This window comes from Desmodus rotundus, chromosome 2 (genome assembly GCF_022682495.2).
Source record: "Desmodus rotundus isolate HL8 chromosome 2, HLdesRot8A.1, whole genome shotgun sequence".
NCBI lineage: Eukaryota > Metazoa > Chordata > Mammalia > Chiroptera > Phyllostomidae > Desmodus > Desmodus rotundus.
The window spans coordinates 191,914,715-191,932,963 of NC_071388.1; the positions used below are offsets into that span (position 1 = coordinate 191,914,715).

An 18,249-nucleotide genomic window follows, 5' to 3' on the forward strand; every position below is an offset into this window, starting at 1 on the left:
AAGGTAAATTAAAGCTATAAGTTGAAATACAGCTACTCCCCCCAAGCAAATGTAATTAATTCCATTAACTCTCCCTTAAATTACAAGAGGAGGGCAGGAAGATAGCCAGTCTCGCTGAGTGAATAATGGTAATCTCTGAACTTTGTGATTAGCATGACAATGCTTATAGACAGGGCACTATACATTTCAAACCATAGGTGGGAAACAGTACCCTGTTTACTTGACACAATCTAAGAACTTTTGCATATGTCTTTTATACCACTTTTAAGTGTTTTATGTTTATTTGTGTACCTATTCCTACCACCTCTCCATTTTAGGGAAGTAGGCACCATGTCTCACCTATCTTTCTATTCCAAACACCTAGAGCGGTACTGGACCACAAGATCAGATGGCTGATTAAATAAAAAGCGACAGTACTGCTGAGGGGTAGCAGGATATCTTTGGAATCCCAGCTCTGCCTCTTCCTAAAACATCTCAGTCATTGCCTCCTTCACCTGCAAATGAGGAATGACACAGCTACCTTGCAAGGTCGTTGTCAATACTCTATGAGATGTGCTTATAAAGGGCCTGTCTGGGCCCTGTCATAGGCACTCGCCAAACTATTACCTGTCAAACACCCACAAAAGGAGATGGCACAGGAAACAGCCCTGCCCAGCAGTAAGGAGCTGAAGTCCCATGCTTGTGCATCTATGCTCCACACACAGTCCCTCCAGAACACCAGAACCTTCAACATCTCTGGACAGTGACTGGATGCACCCCCATTACTCACAGACCTGGAACTTGCAAGCATTGGCTTGTGAGATGGGACGAGGCAAAGGACCTCACCCAGGGTTTTGTAATACTTCCTTAATTTTAGTATTTAATTTCTTTATCAGCCTACTTCTTCAACTTTACAATTCTTCAGAAAACTCAGTGCGTTGTGCTGGCAGATGGTAGGGTGTTTAGCACACGACAAGTAGTAGATACTGGATAATAAAAACTATTACTTGAAAGAATTGATAGCTAAGGAAGCATCTTTTTTCCATAGCCTGGTCTGCCTTCCATTGCTGTATGTCTGGTTCTGCAAAGGAACTTGAAAGAGGAAAAATCCCAGGGATGACACCACAGACCCTAATGTATAATCTTACATTGTATCCACCACATTCATTCATTAACTCACCAACATTTATTAAGTTCCCACCATATATAATATCCTGGGCAAGTCACATAAGAAAACAAGGCATTACGCATTAACTGTATTGACTAAGTAAAAACACGCATGGGAAACAACGGGAACACATTACAGGAGCCACTAAATCAGAGTTATCATTTGTGCTTCTTATAGAGCAACATTCTACAATCATAACCATAATTCAACCCTCTTGCTACCTTAAATTTTTTTCCTTTACCCTTTCACTAGGCCAGTGGATATCAGCTGTAGACACTTCCTGCCCTTAGCTCCAGGGGACACTTGGCAATGCCTTGAGACATATTTTATTGTCACAACTGGAAGGGGGTGTTGTTACTGGCACTTAGTGGGTAGGGGCAGAGGCTAAGGATGCCGCCAAACATCCTGCAATGCACAACACAGAAACACAAAAAAAGAATTATGGCGGATGTGGATTTATTCTATGATGACTCGCCCCTACATCCCCTTCCTAAAATCAACTCAGGAGACTTACAAGTCCCATTCGGGAACTCTGAATAGTTCTAAGGAAATCTCAGAGAACCTACCCCATGCTGGATACCTCTTGGAGGTATTAGAACGTTATGCAACACTTAGATGTCCCTGAGTCCAGCATATAAGCTAACGTGAGTCCAGAAAATTCAACCTTCTAGGTGACGCAAGAAACCCTGCATCAAATCTCCAAGGGGCCCACAGCACCATTTAACTACTTTTACTGGACACAAGCACATGTAGAGTAGCAGGGAGATGGCTAAGGGCCTCTCCTTTAAGATGCTGAAGAAGTAGATTCTGCCTCAGTGGTACTCGAAGGGCTCTGTTTTGCAATGGAAGTCATAAATAAAAGAAAACTCTTGGATTCAAAATGTGAAATTTAAGATGCTGGAAGGGAAAGCAGGCCCAGGGTAGATTTTACTGCTTCTCAGACATGTCAACCAACAGTTACATTTGGGAAATGTCACATTTCTATAAATTCTATAGCATCTCATGTACTTCTCCTGGGTGTCTTTGTATTTCCTGCGGGTGGAAGGACTACCTGTGTAGGTGGCATCCACGTGTGCCATGGCACGTTCTGTGCGTCTATAAAAGGAATACCTGCCAGGAAAGACACATATGGCAAATCCTGGAAAGAAAATCCTGATATTAAGTTTTTTTGTCTCCAAGGATTAGTTAACTCTCTATTTATGTTTCCCTTTCCCCCATAATTAGAGTCACGTGGGTATCTAGTGACACTTGAAAAAAAGATGCAGGATGCGCTCCAGACCCACTTTGACTCATGAATGTCCAGATGACATTCATGGTTGACCTGTAACTACAAATAAGGATGCTGCAACGGCACGGAGGTCCTCTCAGTGATCGACACGACTGTCCTTCCTGCCTACCACCAGCTAGAAGTCATTTACAGAAAAACGTGATTTTTTTTCATTATTTTCTTGTATTTCACCCTGACTTTATTTCTTCAGGGTCATCCATGCTTCAATATAATCCTGCCTGCCCACTTAACAATCGACAACTAACATACATTAAGATGGTAAGATTTAGAAATGTCTTTGCATGTTGCTTTGTCTTAAGGTATTTGATACCAGGAGAGACTTTGAATAAACATATGCATGGCAGTTAAGACATCCTCCCGCTTTGTTTTTGGATCAATAAAACTTCAACCTTTATTTTTACATGAATACTCACTAAAATTCTTACTAAATGGTTATAAATTACTCTAGAATTAATTCAGTACAGGATTTGACCTGTACATCCTACTGCATCTTTATAGTCAAATGAGGACACATGCTTCTCTATTTCCTGTTACCTCACATTCCCAATAATATCTTCAGGTCAGTTTCTAAACACATATTTTTTAAATACTAAACAAAAGCCTTGGCAGTTTAAAGTTATCCCTGAATAAAACCTGATTAGCTATGTTCCAAGTTCTATAGGAGCCTTTCGATAGGAACAGAGACCTGAATTTGGAAACCATGGGTCACGGATGAGTGTTGACACATTGATGGGGAGCCAACCCACAGAGGCATTTCCCCTACAGGATCTTCTCCAAACAATGGCCCTGTGAGCTCGGGAGGAAGACCTTTGCCATCCACCAGCTGTGTGAGCTGTAGCACAGCCAGTCTCCCACTGTTCTGAGGTGCTCTTGGAGGCACTGCCGGGAGGAAGGACCACACGGGTAAGTCCTGTGATATGGTCACATCATCGTGCAAATGAGCACGAAAACCATAAATGTGATCGTGTCTTTTTTTCAGACAGCTAGTTAGAGTTGGTGCTGAGTATAGTGTTCGATTTTATTGTTAAAGGCCCTCATCCTGAAGCTAATGCCTAGAGAAGTCTGAACTTAATAACAGAGGGAGAAGGCTAGTGCCGATGCAAAAATACATCAAAGCACACGCGGCAGCTGGCCGGCAGCGAGTGACTGCCATGCGGCCGCCGCGTCTTTCAGAGAGCACCCTATTACAGTAAATACGGTGGGCCTCTTCGGATGAGGCCAAAGACGGAATTTTTAGCCTCACTTACAGAACAGAAAAGGAAGACCATTTTATCTCTTAATGAGGCTATGCTGCTGAATCTTTCTTCACCAAAGGGAAGCAGTTTAGTGGAACAGCTTATGCAGTAACCACGCTCAGTTTCACTGCATGCTGTATAAAGCATAAAAGTTAACAGCATGGTGGGAAATATCATTAATGCAATTTTATTATTGTACGTAATTTTCTAAATTAAGCTCCAATTACTTGGTAGTTTGGAGAAAATACTGAGTATATAGCTTGAGCGAGACAATCTATCTGGAGGATAGAATAAAATTTTAAAAAGCAGATATGGTCAGCTGTCTAGAGAATATAATCAACAGAGAATAAAATAAACCTGGACTTTAATCAGAGTTGCCAAACTAACTCAGTAGCCCATCTCAGGCAGCTCTCATGAATTTGGTTCTCTATTCTGTTACATAATCCTTTTGGAGGATGTATATTTCTATACTTCTTAGATAGTGCTAACTATTTCCCTCATACTGAGTTCTTCATTTAAAAAAGGTAAAGAAGAAGGACCAGGCAGAGCTGTAATCTAACTTACAAACAGTGGACATTAATCTTCCCCACATCTTCTCTAATGCTTGGTTCACGAAACGTTCATTTCAAGTCACACCTCCTCATGAAGGATCACCTGATTACCCAGCTGAAAGTTTAGGTATGGAGGGTGCTAGCTTCTGCATCGTTCTGGCATTCTCCATTGCACTTTCTCCTATGATTGCTATTGATTTAATGTTTTACCTCCCCTGCCAGAACATAGGTGTAGATCATGCCTAAGTCACCACACACATGGGGACACATAGACCATGTGTGACGTGAGCGGGCTGGATGACCAAGAATGCCACACTGCCACCTTACTTCTATAGTGACTACACAAGAGATCATAGACTCTCGTTCGCTTTTGGTCTCCTTAAGAGAACCACAACTAGTGCTAGTGGAGGCGATGCTTGTACAACATAGGCCGAACAGGTTAGTCTCGTAGACAATATGTCATCAGTTCTCTGCTTAAAACGTTCCAGTGGCTTCTCTTTATACCGCAAACAAAATGCAAATCCTTTCGCTTTCCCTGCATGTTAGACTCTGCGTGCTGTTTCTCCTGTGTTCCTTTCAACATATTCCCTACGGGTTTCATCCTTCCTCACTGTGCAGCTCTATTCTTGCAGCTCTATTAGCTGAGTTTTTGTTCCTCTAAATGGTCATGTTTGCCCACCTCAGGTTCATTGGCCACCTATCTGCCTGGAGCAATCTGCTCCAGATGGTCACAAGCAGGTGCTGGTTTCTCCTTGTCAGGCTTTACCTAAATGCCACCTTCCCTCGCCACTCAATTAAATTCCCACCTTTCAACTATTACCTCTTAACCTGCATTATTTTCTCACTATCACAAGTACTATCAGTAATTATGCTGCTTATTTTATTTGCTTACTTATTATGTTTGGAAATACCACGTAGAGCAAAATAAATATGTTATTCTTCCAGGAAATCGTGCCCCTGACATCGCCCTACGTCTTATGCTTGTGATCAAGCCACAGGGCAACATGTCACTGACATCTTGAGGTGGGACAGAGAATCTTTGAGGGAAGTCGAAGAGGACTACCTTGGGCACACAGTTTAAAAAGCAAAGTTTGGGGAATTCATCCAAAATAGACTATGTTTAATCCCACATGCACATGGTAATTCCAGCTAGTATCCACCTTGTCCATTCATATTTAGAGCAGTCCCTTAGTAGATACATAAACTTACATATCTAACATAGGATGACTTTCTGGGTACCTCATAAGGGTACAAGATCTGACCCCTCCGAACAACTGAACACGCTTGGGAAGCGCCCCTACCTGTCTTTAAATAGTGCGTCATCGATGCCTTTCCTGCGAAGCAGATCCTGTGGGCCGTAGGGCGTGTCTTTGCACTTGGAGTCTGTGTCGCAGAGGAGGGTTTGCAGGAATGGGAAGAAGCCGGTGCTAGGAAGGTTTCGAGGAGCAAGGTAACCTGAAATTAAAAACAAACAAACAGTAATGTCACTATGATGTTTGCCTGGGAAGGGAAAGAGAAGTAGTAACATTGTTTTGTGAAACTAACTTTGCATTGTAACTGTTTGGGTCCCTTTCACACCAGAAGAATTAAAAATACCATGAATTGCTTTTGCTGGGATTTATTCTAAGGAAATAGCTGCAAAAATGTTTTCTAGTGTGTCTTCAAAGCAAATTACTGTGTACCCATATGATAAAAGACAATGCAGCCAATAAAAATGTCAAATATAGAAAATGTTGATAATATATTGTTAATTAAAAATAGCAAATTAGAAAAATGTATGACCAGAATAGTCCTAATCTTTTTTAAATATATTAATATATGCATATACAAAATTCTTTAGGGATTTTTTTCCTCTAGGCAGTATATTTCATGTGAATTTTACTTGTATTTGACTATATATTAACTATTTTTTCCCACAATGTATATATCTTCCTTTATAATTAAAGTCATTATAAATGTACCCAATCTTCCAGCTACCAGGAAATATTTTTGTTTTCAGAATTTAATATAATAGCAAAATTAATTATCCTATGCACACAGTATTTTTTTCTATTTGAAAACCAATAATAACAGTGTGAATGAATATGCAGATTTTCCTCAATACTAATATCACAGAAAACAAAAACTATGAGAGTAAAGGGCTTTTAACCTTTACTTTAAAATTTGTTTTATGAAATATGAAGATGGCATATACATGAGTCAAGGCCATAGGTGAACTTAGAATCTTTCCACAATTAGTTTTGGTATTGAAATTCTAGATCCCTCCTTTGGGGGAAACACGGGGGCCCTGAACTTTCTAAAAAGGCAGATTTAGAAACTGTAATTCCAAACTGAAGACTAACAAGCAAAACCTAACTTTCCTCATGAATCTGTTAAAAAGAGTGTGTTTTCATTATAAAAGTGTCTGTTTTCATTTCAAAAAAGTAAGAAAAGAATGAAAAAGTGACATGGTTAAGTAGGAATTAACATATTAGCAGAGACAATAATAAATAGATATCCGATTCCTGTAACTCACATAAAGCTCCACACAAAGAAAGAAAATCGGAAATAAAAGAGAAGGGACAATAGGAAAGTTTGCCAGAAGAAAAGGAGAGAGAGAGACTGGAAGATTCTATACTGTTCACTTTGAAGGTGGAGAAGTGACAAGGGTCAGGAAAGTGGTGACGGCTAGAAGCTGGAAAATGCAAGAAAACAGGTTTTCTCGGAGCCCCCAGGGCAATTCTCCCTGCCAACACCATACGTGCTAAGGCTAAATTTTGAACTTCTGACCTCCACAACTGTAACATAATCAGTTGGTGTTGTTTCTAAGACACTAAGTTTGTGGTGACTTGTTATAGCCGTCACAGAAATAACGAATACATAAAATCATACCAGTTGAAATGAAGGTTTGAAAATACAGAAGAAATTAGAAAGACAAATCCACCTGACTACTCAGTACTTCCTTCTAAGCAGCGTCTCTTTCTGATGCCAGAAAGGCCAGTGTCTCTCCTAATGTTACACCCAAGTGAAAATTGCAGGGAACTTGGAATATCTTCATTGTAATACATTCTCTTGCATAAGCTGGAGAATGGCAGTCAAATTGCCTGTTAGCATTTCACATCATCCCTCTGTAACAAAATTCTGCCCCAGTGAGCTGCATGCAGCGTGACCTTTACAATTCTGCAGTGGAATTTCATTCTTAATGGTATTCCACCCTGTTACACAGATCAAAACTGTGGCCGCTTACTCGGGGTGTGGGTGGGCAAATGGGCTTATTCCTATTCCTTCCCTAACACAGGCCGTGGGTTGTTTAAGTGGATGGCAGATAGAAGGGCAACAGAAACACTGACCCCTCTGTTCTAGGCCACTTATCAAGGTGATGGTATGGCCCAGCCCGGCAGTGCTGAAAACGACAGAAGCTCAAGAGAAGCTTTATGGTAACAGGAAGAGAGGAAAAGAAGGAAGAAGATGTCATGGAAAAAGGACCTGGGAAGAGGTGGTACATTACATCTGATTTTCCTTTTTCTAGCATTGATTACAATTTGCAAATTATTTCCCAGAGAAGACTGGGAAAGAACTTAAACCCATAATATTCTTTGATATGATTAATTATGTACATGCCTACTCAACAGGAAAATTCCTCTCAGGATTTTTTTAAAAACAAGTTCCCATGATCTTCACAGTGCAGACTGTATACACTTTGTACAATTACATGGATAACTGATATTCAACCAGTCATAATGGGTTTATGCAAAGGAGGGATTGGTTTAGATGTGCCCAGGTTTCAGTTAACACCGTGCGGTGCAGAGCATGGACTGCCCGCATTGTTTCTTTTATCACCGTTTTTTTTTTCAAGAACCGTACACTCAATAAAGACAAAGAGGCCTGTTGCAGCAACAATAGCACTGATTTATTAAGCATCTTCTGTATTCCATATGCTGTGCTAGGCATGTAACATACATTTATATCATCCATCCTTCTTTGATATCCATAATATATTTTCTCACACACATTGACTTTCACAAAACCTATAAATCCTCTAGAACTAAGGCAGAATCAACTAATATTAAACTCTATTGAAGCTTTCTTGTAAAAAAAATGAATTTTCAATCTTGTCCATCTGTTATGTGTGCAAGGGAGTAGCCACTCAGAGCAAGGGTGGGATGAAACCATCACACATTTGAGAGAGCTGCTAACACTGAGTTGAACTCATTCTATTCTGAAGGTGTCTCTGGCACTTTCCAGTTTTAAAATTATGTTCCTCTTTCTATCCTCACTCCTAGGATGCAGGGAACAGAGAAGCATTCTTTATCCCTCACCGAACTTTCATAAATCAAGCATGAATCATGCAAATTTAAGGCCTGTAACTGGTTGCCCAAATTCACAGCCAGAGCACAGACTTAAGGACACAAATAAAGGTCTTAACCGTGCAAACCACAGCACTACTTGCAGGGGGGAAACTCAGGGTCTTGGGATGGTGTGTGTAGGCAGGATAAAGTCCTTGGTACCATAATTTCTAAATGTCTCACACCCAGGACAACATTTCTCCCATCTCTTGGAGAAAAGCTATTGAGGACCTTGCAATTCCATGGGGAAATTAGAGTCAGAAGCCTCCAGTGTAGTTCGGGAGTGAGATAGGCTAGGTGGGGAACAAAATTCCAAGCCCTTATGGCTTAATTTTTTTATGGGCTCCACGCAGAGGCAGTGAGGTTGTCTAAGGAGTCATCCATGGGAGGGGAAAGGTCATCCTCATGGAATGGATACAGTCAACATTACTGACACAGAGCAGTAATGACATTGACAGAAACCAATGTTATTTCAGGGAGTTGAATCAAACCAGACTATAAAATATTTTTAGGAACAAACCTTCAGTGACCTAAGAGTTCAACTAAGTCAAACTTATGTTTCATTAAGAATGAAACCAGCCTTACAAACAGATCCAGTTCTAAAGATTTTTAAAAATAGAAACTTTGTAAGCAATTGTGATATCAAGCAATACGCAATACATCTATCTTTTCCTAAGAGAGAGAGCAAGTTCGATTACCCTTTCTCTCTCTGCTCACAAGCCCTTATTCGGAACAAACTTAGTGTGACATAATGTAAAGACTAGGGCAGAGGTTCTGAACGTGTGGTCCCTGGACCAACAGCATCGGCATCACGTGGGAACTTATTAGACATGAAGATTTGAGATCCCACCCTAGGTATGCTTCATCAGAAACTCTGCGGGTGGGGTTCAGCAATCTTCATCTTAATAAGCCCTCCAGGCAATTCCCTTGCATGCTAAAGTTTGAGAACAACTGGATTAGACTGCAAACTTCTTCATAAGAGCCAGAAAGTAAATATTTTAAGTTTGGGGCCACATACAATCTACTTCTCCATCACAATTCCTCCACTCTGGCATTGTATCATGAAAGCAGCCGTGGACAATGTGTGCATCCATGGGCCTGGTTGTGTTCCAATAAAACTTTATTTACAAAAAAGGCAATCGGCTGGATTTGGCCTACTGGCTGTAGTGCCTTTTGGAAGGATGACCTTTCTTACACTCATTCCACTCCCGCTCCTGCCCTGTTCACTTCTTGCTCTCACTTCTGTTCTTCTTCTCTCATCTCATCTAATCCACTAAATACCCCCTTCCTCTATTCCTATCTTTTTTCTTTGCTTCCACTCACCACCTCCTCTATTTACTGTTTCCAGTCCCCCTTCTCTCTACCTCCTGCTCCTCCCTGTCACCTCTCTATCTCCTCCTCATCGACAGTCGAGCGTGCACATTCTTCCAACATCCTCCTTTACTCCTTTTCCTTCTTCACCAGCAGAGAAGGATTTTTACCCCCTTCCATAATAAATTCGGGAGCACATTGCTCATTGGTACAGTCTACAGAAGTGCTACTTTCTGTTTATTATATTATTAAAGAAAGGAATATCACAGTCTTTTCAGTAAAGAAGCCACTTCCATGTGACACCGTTAGGCTCAGGAAGCTTTCTGTAGGTTGCCTGGGTGACATGTGTAGATATTACAGTAATTGTACAATTGGAGAACTTCCACTGTGTTTCATTGTGTTTTTATCAAAGCCAGTCAGAACACAACCTAGGTGGTATTTTTGTGTTTCCAGGTGAAAAGAATTTGGTCTTTATTCCAATGAAGACACAAATGAGAAATCTTAAAAGGAAATATCTGACTTTTTAAAAATATGAAACTATTCATTTGGGGATTATATTTTTCGTAAGTTTTTTTGGATACAGAGTCACATGGGCAGAATAAGTATCAAGCCTTCTAATCAGACAAATGATAAGACTCCTTGTTAAACACCACAAAAAAAAAATTGCCATCATAACAAGAGTACGAAATGAGATGAACACGTCCAGAAACATCCTCTACAAATAACCAAATAACCAAATATGAATAAAGGAAATATGGAAAAAGAAATTAATCTCAGAAGTATATTTTATTAAAGTAAATCTTTTTATCCTTGTGGTTTTTAGCATACGTTGTTCTGAATTACATTTTTTTAAGACATAATTAAAATTATCGATGGCATAAAGCTAGTCTTTCAAGTTATTTCAGAACACGGTATCAGGACCCCACAGGATGGCCCCTGTTCTCCGGTACACACACCTTCCATTCGTAGGGTGGCTTGTTTCCTGTGCAGGGGGAGGATCCTGTTCCTGCCCATCACCAGGTCACAGCAAATACACTTCTGATTCCAGTCCCTCTGCATGAGGCTTTTTAAAAGACCTTTGTGGCCCAGAGAGGCCTCAGGCTCGGGTTAAATGCTGATGAGGTTTTGAATCTGTGGATAGATGCTCACTCAAAAATATGTACTTTTTTGAGAGATGGATAAAGAATAAGCTATATGAAAAAAATGCTTGCATGGTTCTTAGCACAGTGCTTGACTCATCGTAAGCAATTATTAATTATACTAATAAATGAATCCATAAATGAATAAATGCCCTGATGTTACCCAGGAATACTGTGCTATTTGGGACTTTAACATAATCTGCATCTTTATGTTTATTATTTGTTGGATAAAGATTCAAATTTTGTCCCAATATTATAGTAAGGTCAAAAGATATCAATGCATATAGTAAGTAGAGGGCATTACCTTCACGTGCCTTATAAAAATGGATGGGTTGGTGCTGACTCATAAAGCCAGTAGCATTTATTGGTATAGGCTCTTTCTCTTGGCTTCCTCAAAAGTCTAGCTATTGCACACTGACATCCATAATGTCAACAAGTGAATTTATTATCCACAAAGTAAATCCATTTATAATTTATCATTTATTCAATAAACATTTATGGAGCAGATACTGTGTGTCTGGTACTAAGTAAGGTGCTAAGTAAGGTTCATTCTCCTATTAACATTTTTTTTCATTTAAATACTAAAAGAAAGTAACCAGGTTATTAGTGCATCTCTGCCTGTATGTCTGTGTGTGTGTGAGGGAGAGAGAGAGTGAATAGAGAGAAAGCCTGGTGTCAGAGCTCCTCATACCTTCATTAAATAAAATGGAGGTAGAAGTCATTTGTTTTTCTAACTTTCAGAAATATTATGTATAAAAATAACATGTATTTGAAAATAAATAGTAAAAACTTGTTTTAAAAAACTTCATTTTTTGAGAAATTAAACAATCATAATTTCACATGAGCCCCATGACAGTCTTAAAGATAGGCGAGAGAAGTGTTATACCCGTTTTGCAGATAACCTTAGAGAGAACAAGCAATTTGCTCAAGGTCATGTGAACGATAAAATGCCAGAGATAGAGCCAGAACTACACGATATATGACAATAGTGAAAACAACATTTTGTTCAGCTGAGTTTCAGTATATTTTGGGCTGAACAGATTGAGAATTTGAAAAACAGCACTTCTGGTTTTGCTGTTGATTCATTGAATCACCAGAGGTAAATTAACCTCTCTCCGTCTCTATTTCCACATCCACGAAATTATGGATAATGGGCCTTGCCACCTCACAGGGCACAGAGAAGATTAATTAGATAAAGCTTGTGTAAGCTACCATAAACGTGGAAGAGGAAAGGCCCCAGAGAATCATGAGTTACCATTGCTCATCAGACTGCTGTTGCAATATTTGTCTTATTTTCCACTCAGTGGCTGGGGCTTTGCTGCTCTACCTGGTCTCTCATCTCTGCCTTGAGCCAATGAATGGCTAGGAGTATTGCATGATGTGTTTCTCTCCCTACTAATTCATAATATGGACCTGTACCAACCGGTGCAGGGCTTCAATTACACCTTGCTTAGTGGGTGTGGTGCCATGACACATTCTTCCTAATTCTCCCCAGGCAAGTCTTGCTTCATGTGCAGGTGCTTTTCCAAGTTCAGATCCATTGGCAAAAAGGTAGACTGTTTCTGCACTGACAGCGAGGGCTGAAGCAAGATGCCTAACTCTTAAAGGATTATGTAAGGAGATCTTATACTCCAAAGGCTGGCATCTGTACATATTTAAGGAACAGAGCCACAGAGAACAAGAACAAACCTTGGGTCATTTCAGATGGTGTGCTACCTGCTGGGATCTTTCCTACATTCCCCACATCCCTCAGGGCTTCTTTCAAGTACCACACTTTTTGCATCTTTCAACAAGTTATGAAAGATGTAAAAAGTGCCCCTGTGAAGATAATATGGGGACTTTGGCTATGGCATTGCAGGTGCAAAAGAAGCAGAAGAAGATCCCTGCTTTCTTTATAGATTTAGCTTACTACTATTATTATTTTTTAAGATAAGAAGATGAGGTAGTTTGGACTCAGGACCTTGCTATCACTTTGGATGTATCTCTTTGATGTTAAAGTGTCTATGTGACTTGACAGTCAGTCTAAAGGGCTTTATAACCCACCTTAATGATTTTCCAGAATAGAATGTGCCTGCCTCCTCTCTGACTGTTAAGGAGACCCTGTTAGGTGAAGGACTCCAAAGTCCATGGCCTGATCTATTTAAATTGTAAACAGAATGGTTTGATTAAAGGTTTGGAGACAGAGCAGTAACACAAACATGCCAGATAAAAACTCCCACATAGACTGAATCTGGAGAAGTTTAAAAATAAGCATCTCATTAATTCACTTCAAAATATTCCTATTTGGCAAGGAAGGTTGAGCCCTGTGGCTCACCTCGGGTGAGTGGGTTCTGTTCGCATTGTTAGATGGGCCTGATAGTGACTAACGTTTACTGTTCTGAAACTTATCTTTCAGTAACAGAGATTCACAGCTGCATTCGAAAAATCTCCCTGCCGTGGCCCTTGCAACCACAATCTTGGCAACTGTTTTATTTCCTTCTAAATCTAAATTAAAGTTAAAGAAAAGAAACCTTAAATCCTTATTTTATGGTAGGATATTCTTCCTATAAAACTTAGTCTCCTCATTCTCCCTACATGTGACTCACCAGGAAAGTGCCCTATAAATAATAGCAAGGGGTGATAGGGAGCGGGGTACACATTGGTATGGCTGAAATGGCTGAGCTGGCGCTGGTGGGTGGAGAGCCCCAGGCTGAGCCCCCTCAGTTGCAGTCCCTCCCCAGAGATGCTGCCTCCTTTTGGCAGATCCAGCATCCGCTAACATCTAGCAATTGGGGGGTTGCTTTGGAGGAGTCGTGCTTCCTCAGTGCCTCCACATCTGTTCTGACATGTGAGGGACGGGCTGCTCCAATTGTTGACCACATTGCATATCACCCAGCCATCTAGGTAGTTAACTCACAAAGCCTGCACTAGGGGGAAGAAATGAAGGGTTAAATCCTCTCCCATCACAACACTGGAGACTAGGGGCAGGGGGAGTGGGAAGCAGGGGAGCATGGGGATTTGCATAAATAAAAGACTCTGGGGCCAAATAGGTTCAGGAAACTAAACTGGATCTTCTGTTCTGGGGAAGCCAGAATATATTTGCATATTAAAGACTCTGAGAAGTTCTTCAGTAAAAATCCTGAATAACTTTGGTTAATTCACATCTCCACATAGGTGAGCACACCATACTGTTTCCTTTCTTTCTTTTTTTTTTTCTTTTTCTTCCTGTTTTCTTAAGGTAGCACTGGATAATAATATCCTGGGGACCAATATTCCATGGGGCACACTTCAGAAAAGAGTGCCTTAACCCATGATCTCACATATTCCCAACTGCAAAGGGACCTGGAAAATGAAAATGTATTAATCTTTTCCCCACAAGGAAAGTTTTTACTTAAGGAAATATCTTGGTTTGAGTCTTTGCATACTGAAACTACTTAACAACTGCCACCTCACTAACTTGGCTTAGCTACAGTAATTCAGCAAGCACCTCAGCATTTATTTGTGGGAGTCCTATAGCAAAAGTTGTATGAGACATTGCTTGGAGAAGGGAATTTCATGCCAGAAGGATTTGGAGAGGCTTATAAAGGTACACATGCTATAATGGGAAAAAATTAGGCAATGAGGAAATCAGAGCGAGAACAAACAAGGGAGGGAAAAAATAAAGCCGGCAGGATAATAGGAGGCGAGGGTCTGTGTGACATCCAATGCTAGCTGCAAATTAGAATCTGAATGTCCTAAGAAACTAAGAAATGATTATTTCCCTAGTTTACAGTGTCCATAAAATAAAATAAAAATAAATAGATGTACCAGGAGAGGCAGAGCTTTTTCTAGGCAGAGAGAAAGCATACCTCTTAGGCAACAAGAACTGTAGTTCAGTGGGTACTAGCGTATTTGCCCCACGAAGGGGCTCGCTGAGTCACTATAGTTAAGCCAAGGTAGTGAGGTGACAGTTGATAAATTTTAGTATGTTAAGACTCAAAGCCAGAACAGGAGCACCAATGAGAGTGGCTGACCATCCCAGGGACCCAACACTGATGAGGAGTGAGTGACCCATCCTGAAGGCATGTGCCACCAGAAGGCAAAGACTGGGGAGAAACCAACAGGCTGTTCTCCCTTTACCACCTCAGTAAAGGGTCACTGCCAAGGTGAAGCACTGTCATCATGGGATGGTATACAGAATTCCAAACAAGACAATGAAAATAGTGTAAAGTTGCTTGGTGGTTTGTCAGAAAGATGGCCCCTTCATCTTCTCAAATCTTTGTCTTTGTGGTCACTAGACTAACTTTGGAGTTGTTGCCAGAAGCTACATATTGGCAGAAATTTTAGAAATTACTCTAATGAGTGAAGCATTGGACTGGAACAAGAGTTTAAAAGCATCCTCCTATTATTTATTATACAGCCACGACCCTCTACCGTGAATCATTTCCTTACTTAGCATGCAAAATAAATCTAGACTACCCATCCATCACAGCAATTACAAACAGAAGAATCTCCTGTAAAAGAAGATTAGCATGTTGAAGTGTGAAGATCAAATATAAGATCAAATATAAGATCAAAAATACGTAATATAAGTATTACGTAATCTTATATTTGATCTTATACGTAATATAAGATCAAAATTACGATTGACAGATCTGAGGGGGTGTTAGGGGTGAAGGGATCAAGTCAAAAGGAAAAAGGACTCATGGACATGTGGTGATTGCAGGGGGTGAGGTGTATACAGAGGATAAGTGGTAATGGAAAAATACAATAAAAATAGCTTTTTAAATTAAGAACTAAAAAAATAAAAATACATGGAAAGAAAAAATTTTAATTTGTGATTTAGTAACCCAAGAATAATAATATGCAGAAAAAAATTGAATAATTATATCTATAGAGGTATGTCACTAACAACTATTTTTTTAACTCAGAAAATGACTCAGTTACTATCACAGAGAATATTATGTGTTATGGTGTGAAAATAAAGCCAGTGAGATATATTGCTATATCATTGTATAGAAAGAATAAAAGAAACCTCCCATAAAGGTAGAAGCTTAGGAACTTTGCTAATTCGACAGATTGTCTATTCACTTGGGATCTGGTTCCGGATCCTATCCCCCCTCAGCAGCCTGTGTGAGACTTAGGTGTTTAGTATTCATATTCACCTGTTTACCAATGATACATGTGACAGCTTGCAAGTGGAAAATGAATGTCGCAAACTTTTCTTTCAGGTAAGTGCTGCCAGGAGGTACCAACCTCACGGTCTTGTCAGATTTGACTTTCTCCTAAACCAGAGATTCTCTTACCAAGACCTCTGCCAATCAGAAAGAACAATTTAAGTGACCTGTGACTTGCTTTGTAACCCACGACATATTACTGGCCTTTTCTTTCCCTCAATGTACAACCACTTCTCATCAGAGTTATCTCATTAGAAAGGAAGGTGGGGAAAAAGCAGAGAAAATTTCTCCAATGGTATTTCCCTAAGTTGTATAGTCAAAATTACTAACATAGCAATTAGTATTTTCTACTTTTTCTAAGAAAAAAGTTCAGGGGTTAATATGCCAAATATATAAAGAACTGATACAACTGATACAAAAACCAAACAATCCAATTAAAAAGATGGGCAAAGGGCTAGGCACCTCTCCAAAGAGGACATACAGATCACCAATAGACATATGAAAAGATGCTCAACCTCATTACTCGTCAGAGAAATGTGTATTAAAACCACAGTGAGCTATCACCTCACACATCTCAGAATGGCTGCCATCAATAAATCAACAAACAGCAAGTGCTGGTGAGGATGCAAAGAAAAGTGGAATGCAGATTGGTGCAGCCACTGTGGAAAGCAGTATGGAGTTACCTCAAACAATTAAAAATGGATCTGTCTTTTGACCCAGGGATTCCACTTCTGGGGATATATCCCAAAGAAGCCCGAAAAACTAAATCAAATGAATACATGCAGCCTTACGTTCATTGCAGCGTTATTTACAATAGCCAAGATTTGGAAGCAGCCTGAGTGCCCATCAATAGATGAGTAGACAAAAAGTTATAGTACATTTACACAATGGAATATTACCTGGCTATAAAAAAGAAGGAATTCTTACCTTTTTTGATGGCATGGATGAACCTGGAGATTGTTACGCTAAGTGAAATAAGCCAGTCAGAGAGAGACAAATACTATATCTCACCATGGATAATGTGCACCCACATTTTTGTGTGCATTATACATTATTATACTCATGGTATGTAATCATTACACCCATGTATAATGTGCATCCTTATTTTTCCCTCAGAAATTTGGACAAATTAGTGCACATTATACATGACAAAATATGGAACCATATAATTTCACTGATACGCGTAATCTAATGAACAAAAAAACTAACAAACAAAATAGGAGAAAAAGGTTAGTTTCTTTGAAAAGAAAATACTTCAGAAAAATACAAATTAAGACCATGAGCTTTTATTTTATACCTAACAGATTGGCAAAAAATTAGAAAGTCTGACAACGTCAAGCGTCAGGGCAGATATATGCAATGGGCACTCGTATTCTCTGGCGGGGAAAAGGGAACTTAGCAACTCCACTGTGGGAAGCATTTGACCACATTGGACAAAGTTTGAACTGTGCACATCTCCAGGTATATACCCTGGAGACACGTGCACATGTGCCCAAGAGACATAAAAGAATATCCATCATGATACTATTGGAAATAAATTGAAAAAGTCACCAAGATGCTCAGCGAGAGACCATGGATAGATAGCGAAAACATCTCTACAGGAAGAAGGGGTCAAATGAATACCCCAAAGCTGCATAAATCAATGGAGATAAACATACAAACTGCAATGCTGAGCAAACCATAATGTTCAGCTTAAAAAGCATAATACAAAAGATTCTAGAATGGGGTACCATTTATGTAAACTTTAAAAACCTGTGGTTAAGAAGTACAAACTTCCAGTTATAAGATAAATAAATCCTGGGGATTTAATATATAGCATAGTGTTTATAGTTAACAATACTGTATTGTATATTTGAAAGTTGCTAAGTGAGTAGGTCTAAAAAGTTCTCATCACAAGAAAAAATACTTGTAACCATGTGATATAGATGTGTATATATAACCACAGATATAACTACATTTATTGTGGTGATTATTTCACACTGTGCGTGTGTGTATGTGTGTATATATATATATATATAAAATGTCAAATCATTATACTGTATACCTGAAACTTATATAATGGCATGACACAGATCTCGGCCAGCAAGATCTGCTGTTGAGGTTTCAGTATTCCAATAC

At 39.6% G+C, this 18,249-nt stretch overlaps 1 protein-coding gene across 1 annotated transcript in view; it reads right to left on the reverse strand.

Annotated features, from left to right (window-relative positions):
• ABCA12 (ATP binding cassette subfamily A member 12) overlaps positions 1-18,249 on the reverse strand; it is a 165,155-nt gene that overhangs the window by 106,578 nt on the left and 40,328 nt on the right. The window contains exon 3 of the mRNA XM_045198539.2: positions 5,523-5,676. Within this exon, the coding sequence (XP_045054474.2) occupies positions 5,523-5,676 (154 nt within the window). The remainder of the gene's footprint in view (positions 1-5,522; positions 5,677-18,249) is intronic.